This window comes from Anabrus simplex, chromosome 2 (genome assembly GCF_040414725.1).
Source record: "Anabrus simplex isolate iqAnaSimp1 chromosome 2, ASM4041472v1, whole genome shotgun sequence".
In the NCBI taxonomy this organism is placed as follows: Eukaryota; Metazoa; Arthropoda; class Insecta; order Orthoptera; family Tettigoniidae; genus Anabrus; species Anabrus simplex.
In genome coordinates this window covers 1,076,927,957-1,076,947,032 of record NC_090266.1, presented here as the reverse complement: position 1 = coordinate 1,076,947,032, position 19,076 = coordinate 1,076,927,957, and the positions used below count along the sequence as shown (strand labels likewise).

At 37.5% G+C, this 19,076-nt stretch overlaps 1 protein-coding gene across 5 annotated transcripts in view; it reads right to left on the bottom strand.

Moving 5' to 3' along the window:
* The window catches only part of LOC136864710 (probable tRNA (uracil-O(2)-)-methyltransferase), a 148,951-nt gene that overhangs the window by 25,559 nt on the left and 104,316 nt on the right, over positions 1–19,076 (bottom strand). The window contains exons 5-6 of one of the 5 annotated variants that reach the window (XR_010859362.2): positions 5,501–5,588; positions 5,044–5,406 (exon numbers count right to left, since the gene is read on the bottom strand). The exons of 2 other annotated variants lie outside the window; for them this stretch is intronic. Coding sequence is in view for 1 of the 3 variants with exons in the window: in XM_067142040.2 (XP_066998141.1) it covers positions 5,401–5,406 (6 nt within the window). In the remaining 2 variants the exon portion in view is untranslated. Of the gene's footprint in view, positions 1–460; positions 585–5,043; positions 5,407–5,500; positions 5,589–19,076 lie in introns of those variants that run through there. 2 more of the 5 variants (XR_010859361.2, XM_067142040.2) reach the window with 2 other exon arrangements.

Sequence of the window (19,076 nt, the reverse complement as noted above, 5' to 3'; positions counted from 1 at the left end):
TGCTAGCCTTCAAGTAGAACAATATCACTACTGAATACTTAATATTTATTACAAGAAAAGGCATAGGAAATGATACTAAGAGGCAAATAAATTTGCACTCTATAGCCAGATCATGCACTACAGTACAACTACGAGATAAAGATACTTTGAATGAAAGACGGGGAAAGGCAACTACGTTGTAATACAATAGTAACACATTTGCCTGCTGCCATTTCTTGATGGATACAGTACTTTTGTATCCATCTCCTGGCACAGGCAAGAGTAAAGTGTAGCTTTCACCGAAGTCCCAGTCACATCCATGGCTGTGACAATATGGAAGCTGCTGGGGTATGGGTGGTGCTGAGTAATGGCATTCAGAGCATGACTAGTGGATCTGAGTGTTATGAAAGGTGTTGCTCATAGGGTCAGTTGTGCTGCAATAGCACTTACTGATCCAGTGAGGAAAGCAATGGCAAACTACCTCACTCCTCGTCTTGTCTAGTACGCCTCATTTTGGTGCTGACATTGGTTTTTGTGGTTTCCTTATAACCGCATTACCTTTGGTGGTACTATTTGAGGATCCAACCAGCCTCTGGGCTGATTACCTAACAGACAGACAGTAACAGATATAGAAAACCAAAGAACAAACAACAATGAAGTAATACATTCACATTATATAATATGTCCAAATGTAAAGATTTTAAATCATATTTATCAGCATTTTAGGTAGATTACGGATGGCAAAACATTCATGGCATTAATACACAGTGCAGGTCAACTTACATTTCACACAGCAGACATCCATCCATCCAGCAAAATTCCAAATGGACAAAATCCATGTGCAAGCTCTGGCACCAAGTAAATATGGAAACGATTGATTCAAAGTGATTCCAAAGGTGGGCATGGGAGTCTATGAGAGAGATATGAGATATTTCTCCTCCGTTTACCTCTCCCAGTTCTTCACTAAGCTGATATCCCTTATTTGTCATTAACATGTATCATACGTGTATATACCGTACTTCTCCAAACCTAAGACGACCCTGAATGCAAGACGACCCACACTTTTTCCTTCAAAAAACAAAATCAGGCTTAAAAAGTGCTCAGTGAAATCATATGAATACCTTTCTTGTACAGTATGCATTTTTTAGACTGCCTTTGTCTTCACGCCAAAGCTGAACACTGGCTTTAGTTGTGGCGTATTTTCTTGCAGCCACACAATTATTCTTATTTCCATGAGTTTAATAATCATTCAATTAAAACTGGCACCATAATATTGAAGAGAACCCATTGAAAATTGAAAATTTGCCGAAAATACCCATTCCACGTTTCTACAATACGAAAATCCATAAGGAAAATATTCCTGCTGTCTATAAAACTGTTACTCTTACCAAGCGTCAGGTACAGTCAGTTGCCACTAGACACACGTCTCGTTTGCCGTCATCAGTCAATTTCAGTGCCTAGCTAGTATACACCACAATTTCATATTTTACTTCTTTAAAGCATCTTTGTTGTGGGCCACTGAATATAAATTTTGTACATCACATATTTTTAAGCTATCTTTGTCTTCAGGCTAACGCGGAACATTGGCATTAGTTATACTGTATTTTCTTGCACGTGCACAATTATTTTTCATTGCCACGTGTTTAATAACCATTAACTTAAAACTGGCATCATAATTTTGACAAGAACCTGTTGAAAATTTGCCGGCAATACCTGTTCATGTGTCTTTACAATATGACGATCCATCACGAAAATATCCCTGTTGTCTGTAAAACTGTTAATTTTACTAAGTATCAGGTTCAGTAGACGCCTTATAACTCTGCCACTGAGTAGCCATGGCTTTTCTAAGAATTCGAAGGCCCGTATGTTTTTATGCAATTCTGCAGATTTGAGAAACATTTTTGTAGAGGCTAATACAGGGACTTTTTTTTAATCTATTCAGGGGATTGTTGCTTGCGTGGTCACCTGCGCTGTGAGTCTGTCTCCCGCCAAGTAGAATATTAGTCTCTCTTCACTATTCCCCGAGAACTAGTGACATTTCACAGAGGCACTGTACAACCGCTTGCCACAGCTAGCGATGTAGCCTATATGCCTAATAAAGACGCGGACTTTAAAGGTTGAGTTTTTATGCATGCGCGGGGCGTGGGGTATAGGGAAGCAGAGTGGTTCCCGTGGTAGCTACCAGTGGTGTTTTTACTGTTAGGTCGGGAATGCAAGATGATTAAATGTTAAACATTAATGTAATGACACTGCTATAGTCATAAAGACTCAACCAGTATTGAATAGCAAGATCAATACAAAGTTCAAATAATCTGTACCTTAAATGTTATAAAAATAATACATGTATACAATCACCAGAATGAATCAAGAAGATATTCAATATCATTTTGAAGATTAATACATTCACTAATTTAGTCTCTGGATGATGATGATGATGATGATGATGATGATGATGATGATGATGTTGATGATAATGATAATAATAATAATCATAATAATAATGTTATTGGTTTTACGTCCCAATAACTACTCTTTTATGGTTTCTGGAGACACCGAGGTGCCAGAATTTAGTCCCGCAGGAGTTCTTTTATGTGCCAGTAAATCTACCGACACGAGGCTGACATATTTGAGCACCTTCAAATACCACCGGACTGAGTCAGGATTGAATCTGCCAAGATGGGGTCAGAAGGCCAGTGTCTCAACCGTCTGAACCACTCAGCCCACCATCCCTGGAAGAAATATAGGTTACTCAATCCCCTACATAGAATCGTAATCACTGTCGGAGTTGTTCACATTTATTACAATCCATTTAATGGTATTCTCTACTAGCCAGTCTATGCCCCATATTCTTTTTTCCTCTGTCTCTATGACATATATTACACACGTTCCTCAATGCTGACAACTCACTAGTTCGAGCCCTTCCAGCAACAGTTTTCTTTCTTCCACAAGGATGAAAGTTTTGTTATTATGCAGCACATGGCCCTTTACTCAGCTCCACAGACTTTCAATGGGATTCAAATAACAATCGTATGGGGGTAATCTTAAGAATTGACCTCCTGATTGCAATGCGGTAACACCTACCAGACATAATTTATGATTTTCATGATTTCTGTACTGATTTCCCAGTTTCAGTAGCTTTAACTTTGTTTTGGATACTTCCACCTAATTGTGTTCTTCTCTTTCTTCTTCTACTGCTTTTCCCACACTGTGGGTCGCAGGTGGGAACTATGTCGCACATGTGGATTTGGCCCTGTTCTACAGCCGTATGCCCTTCCTGACGCCAACCCTATATGGAGGGATGTAATCACTATTGCGTGTTTCTGTTCCACCTAATTGTGTTATACAACTTTATTCTATCTCATTTACAGTAGAACTAGTTTTGGTCTAGTGTTTAGACCCTCTTCAGCTACAATGATAAACCACACATTACAAACTATAAACAGTGATAAAAATTCTATATTATAATGTTTACATTACTTTTCTTGGCGATGTCTTCAAGAATTAAAATCACATATATTTGTGAATAGTTTCATCAGTCTGAGAAATGAGAACACGCATGAAAGTTATGCAGTACATCTGTGTTTCGTAGTTAAGAAATGTCCGCCTCCATAGTGTACTGCAGCTCCGATGACATTGCACAAATAGGTGAATACATTCCTTATGTCTGACCCACGCATTGCAAGCATGCATCAGTCATGCAATACGTCTGTGTTTCACAGCTAAGAATGGCCTCTAGCGTAACAGCATAATTAGCTGCCGTTCTCGGGGGCCTGAGTTCGATTCCATGTACTGCCAGAGATTTAAGAATGGCAGTAAGGTTGATATGCAGTTAAATTGTAAATGCAGCTCACCTCAATTGGAGACATGCCTAGAAAGCTGTACCACCTCGGGATGGGGAAATGAGTTTCGTTTAGGTAAAAAATATTCACGATTGTTGCTATTAATACAGCAGGCGACATCATTAACAAAGTGATTGTTTAACATCTTGAAACTCAGGCTAATATAGGTCATTTTTGCAGAGAAGTCGGTTTGAAAAGTGATTTTAAAAAAATCCAATCATAACAACTATTTAACTCGTCAACATACCTAACAAATAATAATATCATTACTGATTTTACGTCCCACTAACTACTACTACAATTTTTGGAGATGCCAAAAGAAACATTATACATTAAAAAATGGAGACAAGGAACATATAAAATGAAACATTATGATAATAAAACACATTGCCTCCACACGTTCAGTATTCACAAATGCGGCAAGCTTTCCTAATATTTCTTTTTATTTTGTTGTTGTGGAACTTCTGGCACTACCCTGGAACTTAATAGCATATCTAACCTGTTTAAGCTGTTTAGGTAAATCGTGATGAAATAAATGTAGAGAACAAGCATGAAATATTCTTAAAAATAAAGGTCTGCCTTTCAAAACCCGCAGTTATCCAAAGAATCCTTCCAGTCACTATGTATTACATTCGGAAGTTCAACTTGTACCAACGATCAGCTGGTGGGTTGGTACACTTTCTACAGCTTGGCTTTATTTGGAAGGGATGGCTTCTGCTACACATACAGAACAACAAATGTGAATAAAAAGAGACAATCTCCAGAAACCATTTGTGAATAAATTCTCCCTGTTTGGACTCTGTATTTTTTTTTCCCTTAAAATTTGTTTTACATCACATCAACACAGATAGGTCTTATGGCAACAAGACTCTGTAGTCAGGAACGAAACTATTTTTTGATGTTTCAAGATGATGGGATCTCAAATGCTCTTGATAGCAGTGAAGATGACATCATTTGGGATGATGGCACGCTGTTACGAGGCACGGTTAATGTAGCAGGGAAGTTGGCAGCACAAGACGACGAAAATTCAAATGAAAGCAGTGATTAGATTTACTGTCCGGTGGGTCTACTGCTCAACTGACAGAGACAAATGACTGGCAACTAAGTTATTTTGTATTAATATAGCATAATACGATAAATAAAACTGTATGCCCAAACCTTATCCCTTTTGTCTATGGGGTCGGTATGAAGCGAGACAAATCTTCATTCAATTTCTATGAAACACTTTCCGCCTTGCCAATATTTTACATTTTATTATAATTATCTAACGTACATGTTTCGAGAGCTACTGCTCTCTTCTTCAGTGAAGCGAAAACATCAAACAAAATCTTAGGTCTTGATACACTTGTACAATACAGTCATCAACAAAACAAATTATACATGAATCTTGAAATCGTTAAAGTATTTCTTTTGTGTCTAAACTGTTCACTTACACTTACTACGTCATTTAGTAAAAACTTTAAAAATAGAATAATTTTCAAATCATAAAATGAATAAAACCTCTTAAGTTAGTCACTATATACTAAAATTTAAAATGCTTTCTGCTTTGTTCTTGAAACTTCTTCTTTCCTCAAATCCTTATTTACACCTAAAAAAGAAAAAAACATTACATTTAAATTTCTAATCTGTAGTTCAAATATCTTATTTGTAGATTTTATTCCAATAATTGTCAATTAACTTACTGCTATAGTTCTAAGACCTCTCATATAAATTGGAATTTCTGCTCTTAATCCCGCCTGACCATGCGAGCCATTTTTAACCGTCAAGTTCCTTTAAAATAAACAACCGAAAAAAACCAACTTTACAGACTTTTTCTACGAAAAAGACCACAACTCAGACAACTAGAAAATGTTGTTATTACTTACTTCAGTTTCAGCTGGTACCAAATTTGCCAAATTAAAACAACATTACACTTGTCTGAACCAAATAAACATGTCCTTCTCCTCTGCTTGCTGCAAATGACCTTACGACATGAGCTGCTACTTGTCGCTATGCCGCCGATTACCTGATGTAAGGGAGAGGAGGGGAAGCGTGTCAACGACCAGAACTATTTCTTTCGCTCTCTCTTTCTCTCCTTTTTCCTTATGTGATTGTACACTAATTTGTTCGTCGCATTCTCTTCATTCAGCGGTTCATTTAATTTATTCTCATTATTGCTTCTCTGGTCTACATATACAGTATACATATTTTCTCTAGAGCGTCCATTAATTTTCCTTTCGTTATCATGTGCAGTATTTCCATATCTTTATCTATTTCCGTAAAATCATGACTGTACTCTTCCATGTGTTCACCCATTGCTGAGAACCTTTTGTATTTTACTGCATTCACGTGCTCCTTGCATCTCGTCTCCAAACTTCTACCCGGTTGTCCTATATATTACTTTCCACAACTTTGGTACTTGATGCAATATACTCCCAATTTGTTGAACTTACTGGACCTATTAACTTTATGTGAATTGAATAAAATTCTCTTATTATTGTTGTTTGTCTTAAACACAATGTCAATGCCCTTTTTGTTAAAAATCTTTTTTATTCCATACGAGTGTCAGTTGTGGAATGTTATTACAACCACATTTTTTTTTTTTTCAAAGTCGATCTGTGTTTATTTACTAACTTGCTCTTTATTTGTCTACATATTTCTTCAAATATCAATTTCTATTCGTGATCTCATATATTGTATTCATTTCTTTTTCAAAAGCTAATCTTTCTAAGGGGAATTTAAGGGCCCTATTGATCATACTGTAAAATGTTGCCTTCTTCTGCTGCCCTGGATGGTTGGAGTTCTTCCTAATAATAGTACTAGTAGTTGTTTCTTTTCTAAAAACCTGGTACTCTAATTCCCTAATATTTCTCGTTACTTTAACATCTAAGTAATTCAGCGATCCTCTGACTCCATTGTAAATTTTATAATAAAAATCCACAGCCTGATTCCAGCAATTTGACCGGATCAGGAATGGAATAATGAAGGCCCCATCTATCAGCGAGGATAGGAACTGTGCCGGGTGCTGAAGCCTGTCGCACTCCTCTGGGGCGATTAATGACTGGCAGATGAAATGAAATGATATTGGAGAGTGTTACTGGAATGAAATATGACAGGGAAAACCAGAGTATCCAGTGAAAAACCTGTCCTGCCTCCACTTTCTCCAACACAAATCTCACATGGAGTGACCGGGATTTGAACTACGGAACCCAGCGGTGAGAGGCCGGCACGCTGCCGCCTGAGCCACGGAGGCTCTTGTAAATTTGATAACTTTGTCTATTTCATTCACCCATCTTAATACTTCTACCGGACCTATTTCTTTTCATCTATAATCATAAAAACATCGTCCACATATCTCACCCATTTGATTAATCCTTTAATTTTCTCAATTATTTTATTTGATTCCAAATAGTCCACGTAAATATTCGCCAGAATACCTGATGCCATGGAACCCATGGCCAACCCTTTCTCCTGTCTGTTTATTTTGTTATTACATCCGAAATAATTGTTCTCTAATGTGTATGCTAACTACTTGATAAATTCTTCAATCTCTATTTTACTTAACTCACTATGTTCTGTTAAATTCCTTCTAACAATATTTATCGTTTTAGAGATGGGGATGTTGGAGTACATGTCTTTAATATTGAGACTATGAATTGTGTAATTTTCCTTCATTTCAATATTCCTTGTTCTGTTACAGAAATCGCTTGTATTACTGACTATTGCCTCCGTTGTGAATTTAAAATGCTTCCTTAAGAATACCTGTATAAATTTGGCCAAACCGTACGTTGGACTATTTCTATAGTTTACTATCGGTCTTATGGGAATTTCTTGGTTATGGATTTTGTACAATGCGATTATAGTGGGCATTCCCGGGTTCATATTTATTCGCCTATTCATGTCCTTGGAGTCTAAAACAAATCTTACTTCTTTCAACATCTTTTCTTAATTCTTTTAACTACGTTTGTCAGATCTTTCTTAATTAAAGTGAACTTGCCATTCTTTAGAAACTCCTCTGTTTTATCAATATATTCTTGTTTATTCATTAGAACGATCGTGTTACCCTTATCCACTTTGGTTACTGTAATGTTGTTGCTTTCAATTTTCCCCTTCAATCCCTTCTTATTTATTATGATCGCTTCTTTATCTTCATACTCTATCATAGACAATATTTTTCCCACTTCATGCCTTGTGGCTTCTTGCTCCTCAAATTCCACTTTGGATATGACCTGTTCTACTTTTGGTATTATCTTCACTACTTCCCTCTTCTTCTTCTTCTTTTTATTATTATTATTATTATTATTATTATTATTATTATTATTATTATTATTATTATTATTATTATTACAAATTTTCATCCAATTATGCTTAGACCCTGTTTCTAACATTGCCATTTCTCCCATGCTAAATTCTGTATCTGTTAAATTCTATAATGGAGGATAGAATTTAATTTCCTTACTATTTGATCTCTTATTGTCTTCTTTATCATTTCCTTTCTCATCTTTCCACCTCTACAGTAATTGAAATTTCCTATCTAATGTATCCTGCTTCTTTCTGAGAATGAAATACAATGAATCTTCTACACTATCTTCAATCTCATCCCATACCAAACCCGGAAAATCTTTCGTGATCTGCAGATGAAGGTCATACAAGCCTTGGTTCAGACAGCTTTCCATAATGTGTAAGAACTTTATTTCACTTTTCAACCAAATCTGATTCACTTTCAACTGAGTCACGCTCTCATGTCTTTGCAAAATGCCCCTCCTCTCTACCGACTTCAAATATTTTGGAATTAAATCATTTGCCAGACAATTCTTAAGAAATTTCAAATCTTTAGATATTTTGACTATATTGACTTTTGTGATTTAAATTTATTCATTAATTTTCTAGCCTGGTTGGCATGCTCAGAATTGATTATTTTAACCATGTAGGTTAAATTTTGTCCGTATTGACTTATATTCAATTATCAATACTTCACATTTTATTATAATTAACTGCTCTCTTCTTCAGTGAAGCGAAAACATTAAACAAAATCTTAGGACTTGATACATTTGTACAATACAGTCATCAACAAAACAAATTATACATGAATCTTGAAATCGTTAAAGTATTTATTTTGTGCCTAAACCGTTCACTTACACTTACTATGTCATTTAGTAAAAACTTTAAAAATAGAATAATTTTCCAATCATAAAATGAATAAAACCTCTTAAGTTAGTCACTATATACTAAAATTCAAAATACTTTCTGCTTTGCTCTTGAAACTTATTTCCCCAAATCCTTATTTACACCTAAAAAAGAAAAAAACATAAAATTTCTAATCTGAAGTTCAAATATCTTATTTTTGTATTTTATTCCAATATAATTGTCAATTAACTTACTGCTATAGTCCTAAGACATTCCATATAAATCGGAATTTCTCCTCTTAATTCCGTCCGACCATGCGAGCCATTTTTAACCATCAAGTTCCTTTAAAATAAACAACCAAAAAAAACCAACTTTACAGACTTTTTCTACGAAAAAGACCACAACTCAGACGACTAGAAAATGTTATTATTACTTACTTCAGTTTCAGCTGGTACCAAATTTGCCAAATTAAAACAACATTACACTTGTCTGAACCAAATAAACATGTCCTTCTCCTCTGCTTGCTGCAAATGACCTTACGACACGAGCTGCTACTTGTCGCTATGCCGCCGGTTACCTAATGTAGGGGAGAGGAGGGGAAGCGTGTCAACGACCAGAACTATTTCTTTCGCTCTCTCTTTCTCTCCTTTTTCCTTATGTGATTGTACACTAATTTGTTCGTCGCATTCTCTTCATTCAGTGGTTCATTTAAATTATTCTCATTATTGCTTCTCTGGTCTACATATACAGTATACATATTTTCTCTAGAGCGTCCATTAATTTTCCTTTCGTTGTCTTGTGCAGTATTTCCATATCTTTATCTATTTCCGTAAAATCTTGACTGTACTCCTCCATGTGTTCACCCATTGCTGAGAACCTTTTGTGTCTTACTGCATTCCGTGCTCCTTGTATCTCATCTCCAAACTCTCACCTGATTGTCCAATATATTTCTTTCCACAACTTTTGTACTTGATGCAATATATCCCGATTTGTTGAACTTACTGGACTTATTAATCGTATGTGAATTGAATAAAATTCTCTTATTATTGTTGTTTCTCTTAAACAAAATGTCAATGCCCTTTTTCTTAAAAATTGTTCTTTTCAACTACACCAAAATTATGCCTAAACATTACAACACCCAATCAAATTTCCCTCCACGCCAGCCAGATTCGCCGCTGCTTATGGAGCCAATTCACGAACCCGGGACTTCAACCGTACAGCTTTCAGTATGACTGTCTCCTAATGGAGCCTCATTTGGCAATTTCAAAAAATGTTGGAATGTTTTTCCTAGCATTCCAAATAATTGTGAACTGAGGTCAAGCCACTACTGCATATTACAGTGTGGTTACCTTGTCAATGCTGTGATCGTTAACCAAAAGGCAGAAATTAGTGTTATACACACTGGTGCCAGACATTTTGTATCCTTCCTCCCCAAACTGCTCCCATCTAAATATGGATTATACGCTTTGTAATTTCCCAACTTTTCAATAGAGTAACATCAATATTACTGTGAATTTACCCTGTCAACACTGTGATCATCAACCAACGACAGAAATTAATGTTATGCACAATGGTGCCAGACATTTTTTATCCTTTCTCCCCAAACTGCTTCCATGTATATATATAAGCTTTGTAATTTCCTAAATGTTCTAAAGAGTAACGTCAATGATTCGTGTCAGACCACCACTGCTGGACACTGTTAAATGCCCCGTGGATTTACGCATTGGTGCTGACTACTGTATCTTTGACTTTGGCTGCCCCCATGTACACATGTTAATATAATCCTTTTTAACTCCATACTATAATGAACATTGTTTTTCTCACTGAAATTTTAGTAACACGTTCCTAACATTTCTGATTGTGTAACATCTGTAATTCATGCGGACCACTGCTGCTGGACATGTTAAATTGCCCTATGGTCTTACGCATTGGTGCCAGTCACTTATCTTTCCCTAGACTGCCCCCATGTAAAATGTTAAGTTAACCTTTGTAAGACATCTAACATTTAGAAGCTGTTATCCTTCACAACGGGTAATTTACAGCCAACGGCTGATATGTTGGTATCCATATTATCAATGAATATAGTTTTTCTCATTGACTATCCCTACAATAATATATCAATATTATTTCTTAGTAATTACAATTTAATTACAAATCAGGTACCTGATTTATGTATACTGTGACTGAAGATGCCTTCAATGAAAGGCAAAACATGTCTCATATGGAAATAAAGATAAATTCCTAATGTTTAAAATGTAATGTATTGAATAGGTGATATTATAAACTAATTGGCATCCTAGATATAGTATCTTCAATACGGATCAATAATGATATTTATCACTTGCAAGGCCACTTAAGGCGGGAGAGGGGTGGAAAAAAGTGAAGAAGGAGAAGAAGAAGAAGAATTTTTATGAGTAAACATTTACCTCAGAAACTGAAGGTGTTACAGACGTGCAGACATGAAAACTGGTATTTGGAATTGCCTTTAAAAATAATCAAACACGTACTTTTTTGTTTCTGGAAAATCCAGTTGAGGGGCTGAAAGGAATTGGAAAAGCGGGTGAATTTTTCAAATGAGTACCGGTATATCCACATTACATGTCAAAAACTTAACATGTTAGAGACAAGAATCTTGGTATTTGGAAAGTCCTTTAAAAATACAGGAATATGTACGTTTTTGTTTTCGGACGAGGAACTCAACAGGGGGTGAAAAGAAGTGAAAACTATTTGAATTATTTTTTGAGGATAATTATATCTTAAAAACTGAAGAAGTTACAGACGTGAAATTGGCATTTGGAATCTCCTTTAAAAATAAAAAAAACATGTATTTTTGTTTTAGGAAAGTACTCTTAAATGGGGTGTGGGGGTGGGGGTTGGGGTGGGGGAAGGACTGATCAAGGGGTGAATTCTTTTTATGGGGATACTTATGTATATCTACAAAATTGAAGATGTTACAGATGTAGGAATAGGTATTTGGAAACTCCTTTAAAAATAAAGGAACGTGTATTTATTTTTTCGTCCTGAGAGAAAACGGTTTCTCACATGTACAGTTCTATGTCGCACGGTCGTGTTAGCCGCAAGAGGTAATACCACAAACGTGGTTTACAAAGAATTTCTGGGGTAAATGAAACTCAAATTTCGGGTATTTTCTTATACTCCAGGAATTTTCAGATAATGTGTTAGTACAATGCCGAGGAACGATTACTTTGATCAAATTACGAAACCCACGCAAGCGAAGCCACGGGTAATTGCTAGTATATATTATAAAATAACTCGTCCTGACTGATTCATCATTGCCGAGCCAAAACTACTGGACATAAAGAAATGAAATTTTGGGGATACATTCATATTACAATGTAGATGCTCAATAAGGGACGACTTTTGGATATTCCGTCAATAAGGGGGTGAAAAGATGGGTGAAGTTTTAAAATGAGCTTACCTAAATCTCAAAAACTGAACAGTTTAAAGACACGAAAATTCGTATTTGGAATCTCCTTTAAAAATAAAGAAACATGTATTTTTTTGTTTTGCAAAATCCTGTTGTCAGGGGTGAAAAAAGGTGAAAAATGGGTTGAATAACTTCTATGTGGATGCTTATATCTCAAAAACTGAAGATGTTACAGTCATGAAAATTGGTATTTGGAATCTCCTTTAAAAATAAACACATATTTTTTGTTTTTGGAAATTCTACTTAAGGGATGGTGAACAGGAGTGACAAGGGGGTGAATTCTTAAAATGAATATATCTCAAAAACGTAACACATTAGACGTGAAAATTGGTATTTGGAACACGCATAATTTATTTTCTGAATATCCACTTAAGGGGAAGTGTTAAAGGGGTAAATTTTTAAAATGAGCATACTGAAACGGGAATGCCCTGTCAGCATTCGCCATCCATGTATTTCTTGTGTAAAACGCACCAACACACATCTGTGAAGATTTGAAACGAGCGCCGAGCGTGCAGGCATCATGTGTGACAGCGCAGGCAGGTGATCGCTCGCTGCGGGGTACCAGCCAAGGCCAAGTGACATCACGATCGAATGTTCCATTCCTTCGATGTCATTATAACCAGAATGGGATGTCCTATCATAATTTCAAGCACGTCATCTTGTAGGCCTAAATAACAAATGCTACTGTACAAATTCTCAAGCAAATCAGTGGAAGAATGTCCGAGCTATGAAAAATTAAGGAACCTCATATTTTCAGTCTCGCCAGCCGAGTGGGGATAAAAGGAGCTCGCGAGCCCTGTAGAAAGCAGAGTGTGTTTCTTCGTGTCCCAGCTGCCACGTCGTACGGGCCAGCTGCGGGAGTATAGTCTGCTATTCTGTCCGGCTAAGGGCCGATGGTGGATGATACGCGATACGGTTCGAGTGTCTAGTGTCGAACGTGTACTCGTACGACTTTAACTTTGTGTGAAGGAAATAAGTTGCCTCAGAAGACTTGTACAATAGTAATGCAAGTGATAGAATCGGTTCAGCTGATTAACACTCTTTTGATTTGTGAATTTTGTCTTGCAGAGACTGCACATTAATTACTGTCACAAAGACATTGCTTTTATAAAGAGTGTGATTAACTTGGTGCATAAAGACTGTGCCTTAGTGAAAATCAATTTTGTTTCGAGAGACTGTGTTAATTCACTTCGTAAAAGACTGTGCCTACATTTCTTTTCAAGAGACTGTGTTAAGTTACTTGTAAAAACTGTGCCTCAGTGGAAAATTACTGTGTTTATTCACCTCTTAAAAGACTGTGCCCACATTTCTTTTCGAGAGACTGTGTTAATTCACTTCGTAAATGACTGTGCCTACATTTCTTCTTGATATACTGTGTTGACTCACTTTGTGAAAGACTGTACATTTCTTTTCATTCACTATGAACAGTGCAAAAGACTGTGCCCAAAGGACTCAATTTATTTATTTTCTTTGAACTGAGATTAAGTGAAATGGTTGATCCTCATAAGGTTCCAGATTTTGTGTTGCTTATCATTTCAAGTTCGTCAGTGATTATTCCATTTACTGAACAGTGTTAACTTTCATTATCATCACAGAACTGTGATTTTGAATTTATTTTTCCGAAGTACTTTGCGTCCAACACTATTGACAGTGGTACTTGTGCAGTGTCGGGCCACAACCTTCAGTGCAATGCGGTAGAGGAGTTTGACATTCTATGCGAAGCCCATCCATATCATTACTCCCTTCATGGGACTTTAGTGAAATCCAGAGCTAATCAACTGTTCCACCCTGCACTATCACCAGACGTCAGTCTTCAGGTTTGAGTCTCTTTCAAACATCGAGGGTCGACAACCGCCGTGGGAAGACGTGGTGCCATGGTGAGGGAAAGGAGTTCAGCAATGTGGGACGACGCCGACGCTGAGGGACGACGACAGACACCGAGGGACGACGTCTTCTCTTCATCTTTCTGGACACTCAAACTCCAACCATTCGTCTATAAAGATGATACGATTTATCTGTTTTTTTCTTGAATAAACTGCAAGTTCCACTTAAAAAGAACTTACCGAGCTCGATAGCTGCAGTCGTTTAAGTGCAGCCAGTATCCAGTATTCGGGAGATAGTATTTTCGAACCCCACTATCGGTAGCGCTGAAAATGGTTTTCCGTGGTTTCCCATTTTCACACCAGGCAAATGCTGGGGCTGTACCTTAATTAAGGCCACGGCCGCTTCCTTCCCACTCCTAGGCCTTTCCTATCCCATCGTCGCCATAAGACCTGTCTGTGTCGGTGCGACATAAAGCAACTAGCAAAAAAAAAAAAAAAACTTATTGCACGACCCTTCTCTCTCCAACTCTCTGAGCGTGGACCGTACACGCCCTGGCCTCAATACATGTTCACCACTAAACTAAAGTACGGGCGTTCCTGTTACAGAGAGAAGGTAGTGAAAGAAAGTGGAACCCATGACGTTGGGGCTCGATTAAATAGAGTGCAAAGTGACACTAAATAACTCAAATAAGAAAAGTGATATCTTTACTTTCAAGTTCAGTTCTAAAGATAGAGTTGAATACTATAAACTTCAACAAGTTCAGTTTAGCGACTTTGATAAAATCTTAGACTTATGGCACAGAACTCTGATTTATTTTAATGGCACAAGTGATTTTTTTTTTTTTTTTTTTTTTTTTTTTTTTTTTTTTTTTTTTTTTGGTGTACTTAAAGTTTTCAGGCACAATATTTGATTTTATGCACAGTCTCATATAATGTTTAATATTTGTGTTAGTGAACTATTGAACTTTATCACTGGACAATAACAGTGACTTTACGTATCAACTGAATGAATGTATTTTCTGCATTTTGTGAAAATAACGATATTAATATGGAGAATATATTATCTGCTACTTAGGCTTTAAAAGTCAGTCTAAATGACAGGATTACAGAAAGTAACACTAATCTAGGGCATAGGATTGCTGAATCAAATGCTACTTTAGGAGCTCAACTTAGAGAATCTAATGCTGCATTAGGAAGTCATATTGATGCCACTAATACTGGCATGAACCAACTTTGCGTTAACTTAGAAAGTTGTATTGATGCCACTAATAATACTTTAGGAGCTCAACTTAGAGAATCTAACATTGCCTTAGATGCCAATATGACTCAACTTAGAGAATCTAACGCTGCCTTGGAAAGTCGTATGCAGGCTACTAATATTAGTATAGGTCAGCTTAGAGAAGCCAATGAGGCCACCAATAATAATATAACTCAGCTTAGGGAAGCTAATGAGGCTAACCTTGCAAAATTAACCGAGTCTGTCAATAAAAAGTTTGCGGAAGTAAATCATTATCTGGAACGTAGGCTCAATAATGCAGGTGCTGAAATTGAGAAACGATTTGAAGAGTCTAACAAAAGAATGGATTCTTAAATTCACGGAGATAAAAGAAAGATTAACACGTGACTTAGAAATCATCAAAGAAGACATCAAATCACAAGTAGCAGAGGACTTAAAAACTGCCTTCCCTTCTTTTCAGGAAGTCATTAAAGAGGTAGAGATTTTAAGGGTAGAATTTCAAGAGTCCCATGCTCAATTGTCACTTGCACAAGCCGAAAAGGCTACTATCCAAGACAATCTTCATGAATCGGTTAAAAATAATTTCATGAAGTTAGGAAACAAAATTAATCTTGTGAAAACTCAGCAAGAGGAGGCTGATAAACGTGTCAAGACACAACTAGATAACGCTCACACACAGATTACTTGTATCTGTCGTGATGTAGCGGAAGTTAAAACTGACTTGGAGAAGAGAGTCAAAGAGGTTGAGAATTCCATGCAGCGGAAAGTTAAAACCCTGAAACTTGAACTCCAAGGAAATATAGAATCTCTTAGCAGTAAAGTCTCCCAAGTCGAAAAGGACGTGTCATCATCTAGCCTTCATAACACTAGTGGAGAAACCCTGAATGTTTCCACAGCTTTCAAATTGACTGAGGAAAACCCAGCTAAATTCTCAGAGAAGGAGGAGTATACAGCTAAAGAGTTTCTCCTTAACCTTGAAGAATATTTCCACGAGAATCACATTAAAACAGACTGTCAGTTACTAATAGCATCTCGATTGTTAGAAGGCAGGGCGTTAATGTGGTACACTGCTTTCAAATTCAGCATCAGGATTTATCAAGAATTTAAGGAAGCCTTACTTAGACGGCCTTTGGAGTTCTTAAACTCAGCACTTAATAAAGCTCCAATTATGTTCCAGAAAGTATAATACTTCCATAAATTCTTCACGACACTCAGACTTTCTCATATCTCAGCTTAAAAAGATGCAGTTTTTCGACCCTCCTTTGCCAGAGCAAGAACTTATTCAGGTGATAACGCTGCAATTCCCTCCGAACGTTCAGGAGATATTGGTAGTGGCAAACGTCCAGGACTTAGAGCAGCTTGATGAGATCCTGAGAAAACTCGATACTGCTCATACTCAGAACGTAGCGAAACCCAGCAGAACTAAAGAAACAACGGCTAACCCCGTGGAAGTAAAGACTCCGGTTTGAGTAAGCCCAGAACCACAAGAAGAGAGAAGAACAAGTCAACACGTACCGTTCCGGTACAGAAGATTTAGAAAGTGTCCATTCGAAGAGAGGGCTACGTTCCAACAAGGACCTTCGTGGAGGCAGACAGCTAGCCAACCTAATAACTGGAACTCCCAGCGGGAAGAGTTAGAGAAATGTTGGAGAGACAAGAGAATACGTGAAAAATAAGAACAGGGAAGAAGGTCTACCTGGAGCAGCTTCTTTGGAATACAAGGAAGAGGTACAAAGAAGAAATGAGAAAACAGAAATTAATCCCGAAGCCACGGGTGAAAAAAAAGAAATTCTGATGAAGCAATAAGATTGCCTGAAAACCCAGAGGAAGGAGAAATAATCTGTAATACAGCCATCAACCATTGGTACTTACGAGGATACTGACTTACTGTATGAGGATCAGACACCACGATAGCCTCAGATACAGCGCCGTCTACCAATTATAAGCATTAAGCTAGGCAATATGACTGTCAATTCTTTAGTGGACTCACGGTCACAAGCCTCACTAATCTCACAAAAATTGATAGATGCGGTGCAAGAGACGACCAACATTTCCATCCTACCTGCTGCTCAAGTCAAGGTTAAAGGCATAGTTCCCGTTAAGACTATTAAATGCAAATTCCAGGCGGTTCTTTAGTTAGAAATTGGTGGTGTTAAGTTCCAACATCTATTTTTGATACTGACTCAGATGAAGTTTGATTTGATCCTTGGATCAGATTTCCTCATACAGCACGGGGGAATCATTGATTATCCTGCTAGCCTAATTAAATTTTTTGACGTCAAATCTGTAGAGCTACAGCTGGTTACCAGTAATGAGGTGAAGCATCCCGGATTCGAGACACCGGTGGACATAGTAGAAGGCAAGACGAGCGAGGCTCCGCCTGTCAAAGAATGCATCCATGAAGAGGGGAGACCTGAGCAAGTGGGACCCGTAGAGGACCAGGTAGCGTCCATCATTGACAATGAGTTTTACGTGGACCACTACAATTTCACATTTATGCCAGTATAGCTGAAAGCCCAGATTATAATGATGGAGCGGCAGAGACGATACAAGAGCTTTTTAAGAAATTTCCAGATGTGTATTCTGATAAACCTGGAGTTATCAAAGGTTTTAAACACCACTTACATGTTACTGACACTTCGCCTTATAAGAATCAGCCTTAACCGATACCTCAAGAAATACTTTGTAAAGAGATAATTAAAAAGAAAATCGTACACCAACTTTCTTTTTCCCTGAGCAGGGGGGAGATGAAACGGGAATGCCCTGTCAGCATTCGCCGTCCATGTATTTCTTGTGTAAAACGCGCTAATACCCGTCTGTGAAGATTTGAAACGAGCGCCGAGCGCACAGGCATCATACGACAGCGCAGGCAGATGATCGCTCGCTGCGGGGTACCAGCCAAGGCCAAGCAACATCATGATCGAATGTTCCATTCCTTCGATGTCATAGCCAGAATGGGATGTCCGATCATAATTTCAAGCACGTCAACTTGTAGGCCTAAATAACAAATGCTACTGTACAAAATCTCAAGCAAGTCGGCAGAAGAATGTCCGAGTTATGAAAAATTAAGGAACCTCATGTTTTCAGTCTGGCCAGCCGAGTGGGGATAAAAGGAGCTCGCGAGCCCTGTAGAAAGCAGAGTGTGTTTCATCGTGTCCCAGCTGCCACGTCGTACGGGCCAGCTGTGGGAGTATAGTCTGTTATTCTGTCAGGCTAAGGGCCGATGGTGGATGATATGCGATACGGTTCGAGTGTCTAGTGTCGAATGTGTACTCATACGACTTTAACTTTGTGTGAAGGAAATAAGTTCCCTCAGAAGACTTATACAATAGTAATGCAAGTGATGGAATCGGTTCAGCTGATTAACATTCTTTTGACATGTGAATTTCGTCTTGCAGAGATTGCACATTAATTACTGTCACGTAGACATTGCTTTTATAAAGAGTGCGATTAACTTAGTGCATAAAGACTGTGCCTTAGTGAAAATCAATTTTGTTTCGAGAGACTGTGTTAATTCACTTCGTAAATGACTGTGCCTACATTTCTTCTTGATATACTGTGTTAACTCACTTCGTGAAAGACTGTGTACATTTCTTTTCATTCACTATGAACAGTGCAAAAGACTGTGCCCAAAGGACTCAATT